Genomic DNA, 13,738 nt, shown 5'->3' on the forward strand with positions numbered 1-13,738 from the left:
AAAAAAAAAAAAAAAAAAAAAAAGAGAGAGAAAGAGGTATGATTACTGAAAAATGCTGAGTGTATGATAAAATATATTGTTTGCTAAGAACAGCCACAAGGAAAACCTAGCTGCCCACCCCCGCATTGGAAAACTACTTGGGGCCTTCTAAAGTAGAAAACAGTATATGTATATCATACACCGGTTAAAACAATTCTTTAAGCACGGGATATGTGAGCCTGCCCCCGTGGCTCCCTCATGGAGAATACTTTCTGGTTTGTCCTTGATCAGTGTTAAGCAGGCACCAGCTGCCTACCTAGTTAATATTGGTTCTATGAGAAAACACTGAACACCTGTTTGTTGATAATAATCACCTGTTCAGAGAGAATAAGTACCTGGGTCAGCGTGTGCTCCACACCCTGAGCCTGGAATGCTGTCAGCCCCTGAGGCTCTCAGCCTGGAAGTCTGTTGGCCCCCTAATAGTCCCAATTTGCTGTTCTATCTGGGTGTCTGCTTCTTAGTGCCTGCAGCACTGCCTGGGTGGGGTCTCTACAGCTGAGCTGATCTCAGTAATTTTATGTGTGCCAGGATAAAAGAATTCAAATGCATGGATGTTACGGCCCTAATCCTCCCTCCGCAGGGAGGAAAGAAAGTGCCTGGCAGGTGCAGAGCTGAGGAAGTGGGAGAGGGTGTGCAGCTGAGGGTGTACGATGCCCTTTGCTTTTTTGGGAGTGAGGCTGCCCGTGAGAAAAGTGGGGATGGGAGGACAGAGCAGGAAGGGCAAAGGCCACATCGGCCTAGCGGCATTGACCAAGTGAGTCCCTGCAGGTCTTGTGAAGATACACATTGCTGGGCCCGATTCCCAGAGTTTCTGATGCAAGAAGTCTGGGTGGGGCCTAAGAATCTGCATTTCGAATGGCTCCCACGTGATGTCCATGCTGGCGGGCCAGGGATGGCACTTTGAGAGCCTCTATTCAAGGAGGAGAAAACTGAGAGGGTCCTGAGAGTTTGGGAGGCTCAAGAAAGGAGGGGAGAATTTAATGTAAGTTTCTATGAAGGAAGTATATGATTCTATTAAATATCTGAGATACATGAGTCTCTTAGGAGGATGTTCCACAGACACCAGGGAACGTCTCACCAGGAGTCAGATGCAGCTGTGAGTGGGAAATGCCTCCGGCCCCCCTAGTCCTCAGGGAAGAGGGTATCCTCCATGCGGAGGAGACTCCAGCTCCCCAGTCACTTCCCGCCTTTGAAAGTCAGTGCAGGCCCCCATAGAGGTCTAGCTATGCAAATTTAATTAGGGGGGAGGTGTCCGTCTAACAAGTATCAGCACTAGGCCTTTGGACAGCTGCTTGACATTTGCTACCCGACTGAATGCTCAGGCTGGTGTACGAGGAGGGATTCCGGGTGCCTTTTCCGCAGCACAGGTGAGGAGACTGAGGTTCGGGATATTGGATAATTCTCCTGGGCCCTCTCCACTCCACCCCAGCTTCTGACTTCCTTGACCCACCACCTCCCCTGGAGGGCTGGGAAAGCAGAGCCTTGGCCCTACCCTGGGGTTTCAGATCAGTCCCTGGAGGGTGGGGCCTGAGTATCCCCACCTCCAACAGCTTCCCAGGTAATGCTGACAGTGCTGGGCCACAGAACACATTTTGAAAACTACTGATTCTGAACTTATCTCCATCCCAAAGTAGAAATGAAGTATTTGCCAAGACAAGGTCTTTAATTGCCATCTCTTTTCCAGCAAAACTTTCTGGTAGTACGCCTGTGTCCTCTTTAAAACTGCAAGAATGCCACAAAATCCTCTCCATGTAGCCTTCTTATCTAGCCCTTGCCTCTCCTCCATTGTCGTATATGCCCAAGCTTCAGTAAAAGGCAACTTCAAGAATATTAACAAGAACAGAATAAGCTAAGGGACACAAGGGTGCTCCAGAGATGCTTTTGGGGCCCCCTCACCTCACCCTGGCCCACCTGCCCACCTGCAAAGGGGCTCCTACCTGCCTCTCTCTGTCCATGGCCATTTTATGACCTCAGTTGTCTACTGTGGGGACCCACGGACAAGTGTGTCTTTTGGTTTTGTGGCTTTCCTCACTTCCCTGTCACAAGGCCCTGCTCTCAGGCAGTTCCCTAGGATCACCCCCAAATCAACTACTTGCATCCAAATGCTTTGTTTTCAGTTTGGTTTGAAGGAATGAAAACTAAGACAGGTACCAATGTCATCACTTGAAAATCATCCAATAACAGATGATGAAGGCTGAGGAGGTGGGTACAACTCAGATCCAGGTACATGGTTTGTGCTTTGTGAGATCATGAAGAATGCATTTCCTACTTACCCTTAATGCCAAAGAATCACAAAGCAACCATAAAAAAGGACAATAAGCTGACCTTCCCCCACTGAAAAGGCCTAATGTTACTCAAAGTGGATTCTTTGCTTTTGTTCTGAGAGTCTCTAATGTGGGTGTGAGGAGGTAACTTATATTGAAACAAGCAGGGACGGATAATTTTTGTAAATAAAGGTGCTTTTATTTAACATGAATACATTTAAATATCAGAGTCAAATAGGAAACCCCGCTGTAATTAGTGACAGCAGGGTGAGTTCTGGGTCGTTATTCTCTGGTGGCAGAATGTCAAGTCTTGCTGCCTGGGAAGACTGAGATGCTGAGCCTGACACATAAAGCTCTTTCCGCCATCCCCTCTGCTCTGGCCATCAGACCAGCCTCTGTACCAGACCTGATGTCCAGCATGCCCTGAGGATGCCCATCTCCCTTGTGCCTTTATGTCCGTGCTGCCTGCTGCCCAGGCACATTGGAGGGTGGCCCTCACATGCCCCGGCCCTCACTCCCACGTCATTTTTGCGCAGGTCAACGAACAGGGCAACTGCGAGGAGCACACGTGCAGAGACCGACAGGACGGGCTTCACAGTCACAAACCTGTCTGTTGCGGTTGAGCTCTGAGATCAGCAAGGAAGCACTGACTATTTAATTAGTCACCTAATTAGTGACAGGCCACACTGAAGGTTTCAGATGTCCTCAGACAAATGTAAAGATAAAAAGCCTAATTAAGCCGCCAGCGCTAGGCTGGCTGCTGCCAGAGCCCACAGCTGTGCCGGATATTGTGCGGAACTGCACGGCCCGATAACAGGAGTTGTGGTCATTGCCACAATTGCAGCTTTAAAAACATGCCCTGCTTGCTCCAAGCTATTCTTAGCCACCTCGACACATTCGGCCAGAGGAGGGATCAATGTCTAGGCTGAAAGTCTAAGGCTAAGGATGATTTTTGCTAAGGATGATTTGGTCAGTCTTTGAGAAAACTCTTCTCAGTGGTGGAAGTGAAAGACAAGAGGAACCTGGGCTTTCCAGTGCCCACCAGTGTTTCCAATGAATCAGGGTTGTTCTCCAGTCACATGGAGGGTCGCCGGGACACCGCCCGGGCTGCTTTCAGACACAGTCATCCATTACTCCTGTGCGCATTTTTCTAGTGCCATTACAGGCTCTTCAAAAGACTCTTTACATGGGATTAAATCAGGAGTTAAAAATAATGGATTAAAAGGAACTTCTCTGTAATTAAGAGTAAACACTACAAAACGCTGAAGCATAGAGACTCACTTGCTGAAACCGAAGAGGAGAGCAACTGCCTCAGCTCCGTGAATGCATGCCCAGGAGACAGTGAGGATGCTGGTCTTCACAATTCTGGGAAGAAGCCTGTTTGGGACACTGTCTAGGGCAGGGCCTGAGAGTCGGCTTGTCTAACGAGCTCACAGGTGATGTCAACACCACACCAGCAGTGAAAGGATGCAGAAACAGAAGAGAGGTGCATACATCTGGTGCCTGCTCCTCTCTCTCTCTCTCTCTCTCTCTCTCTCTCTCTCTCTCTCTCTCTCCCCCACCCCCTCTCTTTGGCTATAGCATTTCTATAATTTAAAGCAATGATTTTGGAGTATCTTTGTGGAAACCTGAAATAGTGAAAGTACTGCGTTTGGGGAGTTCAGCAGGGCTAGCCTTGGTGGGAGTTCACTTTAGATCTCACCCTGATAGGGTTTGTGGAGTTTCTACAGTGGTGGTGCCTTCGGGCTAGCAGGACCTGGGGCTCCTGCTGGGACTCTCCTTCAGCACAGATGAGGACAGTACCTCCCTCAGGGCCACAGCACTGATTGGCAGCAGAGATGGGCTGACAGCTTAGGCTGAGTTATTTCTGCGTTCTCCAGTGGTTGGAGGTTTTAAAGAGTCTTTCTAATGGAAGTGCTGAGAAGGAAATTGCACATGTGATACCCGTAGTGCCTGAGCCAAGAACTTTCAGTCCCAAAGAACAAGGCAGCCAAATGAACACAACCCACCAATCACAACAGTCACTTAAAAATAATCCAAGTCTATCACTTAAATGTCTTGGGCGTTATGAAGAACACACATAATCTCACAGTGAATGTCTTAAGATCTGCCCTTTCCCCTCTCATTCACGGCCCTCTACCCCAAAGTACAAGCCAGCGTTTTCTTCCTCTGTGCCCTGCAACGCAAGAGAACCACCCCATGGCCCTGGCCTTGCCCTGCACAGCTCCTGATCCTTGCCACAAATGCACATGTCCTTGTGCTGGCTGGACAGGTAACAGGAAAGAAGCCCGGGTCCTTTCCTCCTAGGCTCCCTAAGAGGCCAAGTGCATAAGATGAAGGGGATGGAACCAATGAGCTGAGCCCACTCCACCCTGAATGACTCTATGCCCCTGCCCATCTCCACCCCTGGAGGCCTCTGCAGGGCTGAGGGAGACTATAGAAACCTCTGAGAGCGGGCCATTGGCTCCTCGGTTCTGCTAGAGGATCACCAGGGCCAAGGGCAGGAGAGCAGGGAGGACAGCAGGGGAAGCAAAAGACTGGGATGCTGGGGTGTGTCCCCAGGAAAATGCCTGCCACAGAGGTCTTGGGCACGGGAGGGCCCAAGAGGCATCCCTTAAAAAGGACAAAATGCAGGAGTCAGGACTGACACACATAGACAGGAAGATGTGTCTGTGCAGATTAACTGCAGGCTGCTAGCAGATAAAATATCATACTTAAAACAGTCAAAACACTGCCTGCAGGGATTCCCTTGTCACATGGAGCTTACATCCCAGGGAAGCTCACATCCTTATGGTAGTGAGTTTGGGCAAAGCACTTCAGCTCTCCCCGTAGCACCTCAGCACTTGGAGAAGGAAGGAATTTGTGCAAACTGATTGGTGTCCTTTGAAGAGACCAAATGTATTTTATAATTTCTTGCATGGAAATAATACAAGAACAAAGTTGTGTTTGTTTTGTCACCAGATAACAGAACTACCAGATTTTCTGGGAAAGGAGGTTACTGACCTGGGCCTCAAGTGGATTTTCCAGGAATGGTGGTGTCCCCGCTAAGTCTGACAATGTAGCTCAGGACTGCAACGAGGCTGCCAGGTACACTGGCTCACGCCTGCAATCCTAGAACTTTGGGAGACCAAGGTGGATGGCTCACTTGAAGCCAGGAGTTTGAGACCAGCCTGGCCAACAAGGTGAAACCCAATCTCTACTGAAAATACAAAAATTAGCCAGGTGTGGTGGCTCGAACCTGTACTCCCAGACACTTGGGAGGCTGAGGCAGGAGAACTGATTGAACCTGGGGAGAGACAAAGGTTGTAGTGAGCTGAGATTGCTTCACTACACTCCAGCCTGGGCAACAGAGCGAGACTGTCTCAAAACAAAACAAAACAAAACAAGACTGCAAAGAAGCTGATTTTCCTAAATTTTGCTTCCAAAATGTAGATTCTATCCTCATTGGTGGTCAGTGTTGGGTGAAAACTATTTCTTCAATTTCATTTCAGCTCAAATCATTTACAAAATTAGGTTCAAATGGCAGTTAAACTGGGAAAGTAAAATATGCAATAGGTTACTATGGTGATTGCTGACTTAAAATAATTAGAGAAAATAATGAGAAAACTATTTCCTCTCTTAAGGATTAGAGATCCGTAAACTGATACCAGTCTATTTTTAGTGCATGTAATCTGTGTAATGATGATAGAGAATTATGAGTGTTTTAGAATGCTTTAAAAGGCTCTGTTTGGGAAATTTAATCAACCCAATACCTACATCAAAATTTATACTTTTCTTTATTAAATTTAAGTTGACTCCACAAAAAGAAAATTACCTGTATACATCTCAATGTAATCACTTAAATAAGACATTATGACTAATCATACAACTAAATTAAGATTTAAGACCTGCTTATGATAACTTCATAACTGCTGTAATTTCACAGCTCCACCCTGATAATTCATCATTCAAAAATGGTTGCATAAAACTTGCTATTCAAAAGTTTTTGAGGAAGAGACCCATCAGAACAAGTAAATCACTCAGACTACAACGTGGCATACCCTGGGAATGGAATATTCCTAGGTGCGTCTCATCATTTCATGCTTGCCGTGAAATATTGCTGCAGACTGACCACATTATTTAAAGCACATGAACTCTGTTACTAACTTTACTAATGATACATAATTTATTTCTGGTTACCGAAGGGTATATTCTGGAGAACTGAACAAACTGGCCAGAAAGTGAAAACATCAATTCTTTTTTTATCTGGCTAATGGGATGTCAAATGAGCAAAATAACCACTTGGGATTAGCTCATCTCCATGTTAACCAGGCACACACCTTTTGAGGGTCATTTCCTCCATTTCTTTCCTTACCCAGCCCCTCACAAGGCCTACCTGTCTTGAGCTAAGAACTCTGCTGGCTTCTGAAAGAGTGATGGTGGGTTGCATTTTCCCATCTCCTGCTTACCTCTCAGTGCTTGTAGTTTTGAATGCTAGCTAATGTTTTTCATGCGATCCTGAGCAAAAGATACAGAAAAACTGGATTCTTAATTCGGGGTTCTGTGGTTCCCAAAGTCAGGGTTTGAAAACATCTATGAGACTTTTAAAAAAATAAATGAAGACAGTGAGCTTGAGAGAAGCTAGGCAATATGCTAGGGGCTCCCTGTTAAGTGCTGACGAGGCCAAGCCACGATCCCAAGTTCTCAGACCATAACCCAGGGCGTTTTCTATTAAAGAGGTGCTCAATTCAAAGAGCAGATGAAGAGAGAGACTGGGGATGCTGGAAATCCCTGAGCATCACCCATCAGGAAAATGGGGTCTGAAAGGAAACCTTGTTTAGTGCTTTGAGGACGGATGAGAAAACAGCCTCAGAAGAGGTGCACAGGCCTCTGTATTCCCTGGAGGGTTTTACCTGCTCCCTGGGACCCAAAATTCAAGAGCCGAAAGAAAGGTCCAGACCCGCATGCCATTTCTAAAAGTGTGTTAGTAATGTATGAAGTCAAAACTCATCCCCAAACCTGTCTGATTATGTGGAGTATCTATTAACAGAGATTCCTAGACCCTTCCCCAGGAGACCAGGTTCTGCAAGTCGGGTGCAGAAACTGGGAATCTACGTATTTAACAAATGCTGCAGGTGGTTCTTATGATCTGGCCAGTAAGGGAAACATTCCTTTAGAAAAGGGGTCAGTAGGCTGTTTCTGGGAAGGGTGAGACAGTACGTATTTTAGGCACTGAAGGCCATATGACCTCTGTTGCAGCTACTCAGCAGAGGAGTTTGCCATCTAATCTGCCATTGTAGCACAAAAATGGCCACAGACAACACATAAATGAGTGTGGCTGTGTTCCAATAAAGCTTTATTTGCAAAAGCATTTGCCTAGCCTCAGGGCTATGGTTTGCTAACCCCTGATCTAGAATATTCTTCCACTGATTCATTCATTCATTCAGGATGTGTGGAGTAGCAAACAACCTCAGGTCTGTTCTCTGAGGGGGTTCTCTTCAGATGTAGGGAGATAATTTTTATTATTTAAAAACCAATCAATCAGTATAGTAAAACAACTCACCAAAATACCAACGTCTCTAGGAAAGAAATTCCAACACTGGATGCACCAACCACAACAATCCTGGCATTGACAGCTATTTTAGGTTCCAATGTTAGCTTTCTGTTTGTATGGTTTAAGGCATAGCTCATCTGGAAAAAAATTACAAAGACAAAGAAGGAGTCAAAGAAAATGTAGCAGTGTCCACACTCCCAAATTTGCAATTATGTGGAATTATTTAACCAGGATATTACCACCAAAACAAACCTAACAGTGCTATGTGCAACCACAGTAAAATGCATGGGAAGATAGTTTTAAGAAATTAATGGAAGAACATAGGAATATGCCTGACATCTCAGCTGGGCCGCATCAAAATGCCTGGTTTTCAAGATTTTATCTTAATGCTGACAGATGTTTCATTTAAAGCTGAGACCCTTAATGATTAGAGACAATGAGGTAAATAATATTACAAGGCGACAGGCAAGCTACTCCCTGAGAATCTGTAGCTCTGTGAAAGGTTCCAAGTCTTTCCTTCTGTCCACGGTTTCCCTGAAACCTTGAGGAACAAATAATATTGGCTGGGTACTTGAAGACAAGTTTTAGCTCATGTTCAATTCTGTGTCCCTCATGCTAAATAACACAGTATCTTGTAGACAGTAGATGCTCAATAATATTTGTAAAATGCCAAACATTTGTTAAATGGCAAACACGTGTTAAATGATTAGGGTTGTTCAACCTTTCAGATACTTGAGTCAGGGAGGCCTCTTAGAAGCACAGAATGTAACTAGTGATCACATTACAAAAATTACCTGAATTAGTCATTTATTTGATTTAATTCCCTGCAGAAGCTGCAGGGGGTACATTAAATGTGCACAGGAAAGTTTTACAAGGAAGTGATGGCGTATTCTTGGAAGAACATTGGGATATGTGTCAAAAATCTTGGTTCTATTTTTAATCCATTGATTCAACACACATTATTTGTTGCTTACTATGTGTCTGGACAATAACAAGTTACAGCTGACTTCTCATTGGAAACAATGGAGACCAGAAGTCAGTGGAGAGACATTCTTATCACCTCACTCCACACCATTAATTACATCAGCATTAATTCATCCTCTACCTCAGAAGTCTTCACATTCTAATAGACTGAACTGCTTTGCAGTTTCTTAAAATCCTGAGATACCAGGAGTTGGGAGTCTGACAAGAGTAATGGTAGACTTATTTGGGTTCCCACCCACTTTCTAGTACTGTAGGGACATGGGTGTGGCCATACGCTTTGCCATTTACAAGGTAACATCTAAGATCTAGAGGATAAATGCCATCTCTCCATCTCTAGATAGTCTAGCAACATGGAGGAAGAAAAATGGCTTGAGCCAAACAACATATTGATAGAAATTTAAAACAAAAGTAGGAGATTTCAGACTCTCCATGGTTAGCTTTGTTTGTACCTCTCGACATCTATTCCACCCTACAACTCCCACCTTTAATTTGGCACAACAGAAACTTCGGAGGACACTGGGCTTACTCCCATCTTCGAGAGGGACTCACAATTCACATAAACCAAGTTGCATACTCCCACTCTCTTTCCTCAGTGATTGGTTCAGGACCTAAGTTGACCTAATCAAAGTGAAGCCCAGGACTTTTGCATGATAGTTGGAGAAGCTTTATTGCTTTCTGGATGGCACGTGGTGTAAATGTGAAGTCTGAAATGGCTATGGTCATCATGCCAAGAGAGAAACCATCCTGGGTTGAAGCCCCAAGAGAATCACAGATAAATAGAACAGGAATTCTTTTCAAACCCTACCTGAAACCCATACTACCTTTGGACTCTTCAGTTATATATGCAATACATATCAGTCAGATAGTGCCACAATAGTGCAGTGTAACAAACCACTTCAAAATGCCTTGGCTTAAAACAGCTGTCACTTATTCTGGGTCAGCTGGAAGCAGGCTGATCTAGGTTGGACTCAGCTGGGTCTGGCTCCAACCTGCAGATTCCAAACCTGCCTCACATTTCTCTTATTTGATGCAAGAGAGCCAAGGCATGTTCTTCTCATGGCAATGGCCGAAATACAAGAAAGGTAAGTGAAAATAGGAATACTTTCTAAATCTGGCCAAAGCAAGATTTGGCCAAGCAAAATAAAACCGTGGTTTGACCCACAAATTTCTGAGCACTGTCCATAGTAAAGGCCTGGTTGTATAGCAGTCAAGGTAGTTTAAGTGTCCAGGGATTGCCTCTGTTTAGGCCTAATAAGGGGACAGCTTGTGAGTGCAGGACATCTTCAGATGAGACTAATATATGGATGGGGATTTCTATTGCGAGAATTGTTCGGTTATCAAGTTCAAGGAGTTGAAGTTCTCCTGGCTTTAGGTCTGCTGTTGGAACTATGTAAGAATCGAAGCCTGATTATTCATAATCTGTATATTCATAGCTTCAGTATCATTGATGATCAGTTGCTTTTATGGTAAGAGAAGGGTTGTTAACCTCAACTGTTATATACAGAATACATTTAGGGATGAGAGGGCAATTAAAATGAAGATAATGGCAGGTAAGACAGTTCAGACAGTTTTGATTTCTTGTGCATCTGTGGTGCTAGTTTAAGTTAATTTTGTTGTGAGTATTAGGGAAATACTATATAGGACTAGGGAACTAATTAGGAAAATAAGTATAAGAGTGTAGTCATGGAAGGTGAGCAGTTCCTCTATAACGGCAGATGCAGTGTCTTGGAGGCCTAATTGAACAAAATCAGCCATTAAGACATATAGGATTTAACCTATACTTAACTCTGACAAAATTATGTAATTATTTTACTAATAGCTTATTGAGAAAGTCATAGAGGTTATAGGATTGCCTTGAAACCAGTTTCTGGAGGTTCAATTCCTTCTTTTTTCATTTAGGTTTTCACGTAGGTCGGCTCTTCGAATGTGTGGTAAGGTGGTGACAGCTGTAAAGTCACTCTAAATTAGTGGACGACTGTTCAGTTGTTAGAACTTTTTGTTTTGAAGCAGAGGCTTCTCAGATTATAAAGATTATTAGTATAACTGCTATTAGTGAGATAAATGAGCCTGTGGATGAGATAATATTTCATGTGATGTGTGCATCAGGGTCATCGGAGTAATGTCAGGGCATACCGGATAGGCTGAGAAAGTGCTGTGGGAAAAAGCTAAGTTAACACCTGTAAATATAATGGTGAAGTGGATTTTAGCAAAGGTCTGATTAAGTGCATAACCTGAAAATAGAAGGAATCAGTGAACAGAGCCTCCTATGATGGCAAATACTGCTCCTATTGATAGTACTTAGTGGAAATGGACTACAATATAATATGTGTCAGGTAAAACAATATCTAGTGATGAATTAACTAGTACAGTGCAGGTTATACCTCCTACTGTGAAAAGGAAAATGAATCCTGGCTCAGAATATTGTGGGAGATCATTTGATGTTACCACCATGCAGTGTAGCTAATCAGCTAAAGAGCTTGATGCCAGCAGGGATAGCAATAATTATGGTAGCAGAGGTGAAGTATGCTCATGTGTCTGTGTCTATTCTCACTGTAAATATATGGTAAGCCCATTCGATAAATCCTAAAAAGCCAATTGATATTATGGCCCATACTATGCCCATATACCCAAATGGCTCTTTTTTCCCAGAGTAATACTACAATATAGGAGATTATCCTGAAGCCTGGTAAGATAAGGATATAGACTTCACATTGACCAAAGAATCAGAATAAATGTTGGTACAAGATAGGGTCACTCCTTCCAAGCAGGGTCAAAAAAAGTAGATTACAGTCAGTTAATAGTATAGTAATGCCGGCAGCTAGGACTGGGCGGGAAGGGAGAAGGATTGCCGCAATGAGGACGGATCAGATGAAAAGGGGTGTTCGATACTGGGATATGGCTGAGGGTTTTATGTTAATAATTGAGGGAATAAAGTTAATGGCCTCTAAAGTAGAAGCAGCACCTGCCAAGTGGGGTGAGAAGATGGTCAGTCAGATCCACAGAGGCTCCTTCATGTGCTAAGTTTCCTGCTAAAGGGGGATAAACTATTCACCGGTTCCCGCGCCGGCTTCTGCTGTTGAGGATGTAAGTACAGGTATTGATCGACTTACCACCTATGAAACTTACGACCATTCGACTTTACGACCACAATCGCTAGCCACGACTGCTCCACGTCTGGCAGCGCAAACGTTGCCCAGCTGGGCGTACGACAATGCGGACCAGCTTCCGGCAGCACTACCATCTCCACGTGCACCATTTTAACTGTACATATAGCCTACTCAACTTACAACCAAATCGTGTTACAACCAGTCTGCGGTCCCGAGGACCACGGTCGTAAGTAGAGCACTAGCTGGTAGGTGTAGGAAAGAGGTAGGGAGAAGTCAGCAGTTCCTAATATTTAACCTGGGAAATGCCATATCAGGTGCACCAATTATCAGAGGGGCCAGTCAGTTGCTGAAACCCCCAATTATGATTGGTATAACCATAAAGAAGATTGTGACAAATGTGTGGGCAGTGACAATACCATCATAGATCTGATCATCTCCTCGCAGAGTCCCTGGTTGGCCTAATTCTGCTTGAATTAGAAGGGTTAAGGCGATGCCCAGTATCCCCGCTCATGCACGAAATAGCAGGTATAGTATTCTGTTACCTGTGATTAGTTGAGACCAATCAATGACTGATGAACATAAGTGGAAAAAAAGGTAAAATGGCTGAGTGAGCGTTAGACTGTAAATCTAAAGACAGTGGTCAAGGCCTCTTTTTACCAGCTCTGAGGTGACTTATCATGTTGAATTGCAAATTCAAGAGGAGCAGCTTCAATCCTGCTGGGCTTCTCCCACTTTCTCCCCTGATGTTGGGAGAAGCAGACTGATGCCAGCTGATTAGGGTATTTAGCTGTTAACTAAATTTTGCCAATCTAGTGAGGGCTTAGCTTAATTAAAGTGGTTGATTTGCATTCAATTGACGCAGAATAGAGTCCTGCAGTCCTTAGATCTGTTACAGAAATTAAGAATGATTTACTTACTAAGGGCTTTAAAGGCGCTTCATCTTATTTAACCTATATTTTAAAGTTCTAATTGGTATTAATGGAGAGATGGGTAAGGGAAGGTAGAAGAAATGATAACTGGGGGGAGGAGTAGTATGGGTTTTGTGTTTTCAAATTGTCCTTTTCTTTTCACACTATTAGATGTGGGGAATATTGTCATTGAGACGGAATAAATTAGGCGTATATAAAAGTATAGGTTAAGTAGGGTTATGATAGCTATAATGGTCAGGGTAATAAGACTGTTGTTTTTCATAAATTCTTGAATGATGAGTCATTTAGGCAGAAATCCTATTAATGGAGGTAAACCTCCTAGGGATAGTAGAATTAGTGGAATTATAGGTATTAACCATGTTAATGTGTTTCAGGCATGAGATAGTGACAGGGTTGTAGTGCTTACACTCAGGTTGAGTGCTAGAAATGCGGTAGTTGTTAAAATAAAATAATTAGGTTTAGAATGATAACGTTTGGATTATAGGTTAGTACTGCTACCATTCCACCTATGTGAGTGATTGAGGAGTAGGCTAGGATTTTCTGTAGTTGTGTTTGGTTAAGTCCTCCTCAACTGCCCACTATAATGGATAGGACTGTGATAGATAGGAGGATGTTCGTGTCTACTGATGGGAAAATTTCAAACATAATTGAGTTAGGGGCTGGTTTTTGTCATATGAGGAGAAGAATGCCAGACATTAGAGAGATTCTTTGGGTTACCTCTGGAATTCAGAAGTGAAAGGGGGCGATTCCTAGTTTTATTAAGGGCTGTTACTACTATTAAGGATGAAAATTGATTAACAGTATTTATAATTGTTCATTGTCTGGAGGACAGGTTATTGGAAAGAATACCTATCATGAGAATTACAGATGTGGTTGCTTGTG

At 43.8% G+C, this 13,738-nt stretch overlaps 1 protein-coding gene and 1 long non-coding RNA gene across 5 annotated transcripts in view; one reads left to right on the forward strand and one right to left on the reverse strand.

Moving 5' to 3' along the window:
• CFAP61 (cilia and flagella associated protein 61) overlaps nucleotides 1-13,738 on the reverse strand; it is a 302,253-nt gene that overhangs the window by 122,478 nt on the left and 166,037 nt on the right. For all 4 annotated transcript variants that reach the window (XM_017541511.2, XM_017541510.2, XM_037743091.1 and 1 more), the window contains one exon: nucleotides 7,846-7,973. In XM_017541511.2, the coding sequence (XP_017397000.1) occupies nucleotides 7,846-7,973 (128 nt within the window). The remainder of the gene's footprint in view (nucleotides 1-7,845; nucleotides 7,974-13,738) is intronic.
• LOC119473124 overlaps nucleotides 12,379-13,738 on the forward strand; it is a 7,087-nt gene continuing 5,727 nt past the window's right edge. Inside the window, exon 1 of the long non-coding RNA XR_005202319.1 lies at nucleotides 12,379-12,452. This is a non-coding gene — a long non-coding RNA (uncharacterized LOC119473124). The remainder of the gene's footprint in view (nucleotides 12,453-13,738) is intronic.

Source organism: Cebus imitator, unplaced genomic scaffold (assembly GCF_001604975.1).
Source record: "Cebus imitator isolate Cc_AM_T3 unplaced genomic scaffold, Cebus_imitator-1.0 Scaffold134, whole genome shotgun sequence".
Lineage (NCBI taxonomy): Eukaryota > Metazoa > Chordata > Mammalia > Primates > Cebidae > Cebus > Cebus imitator.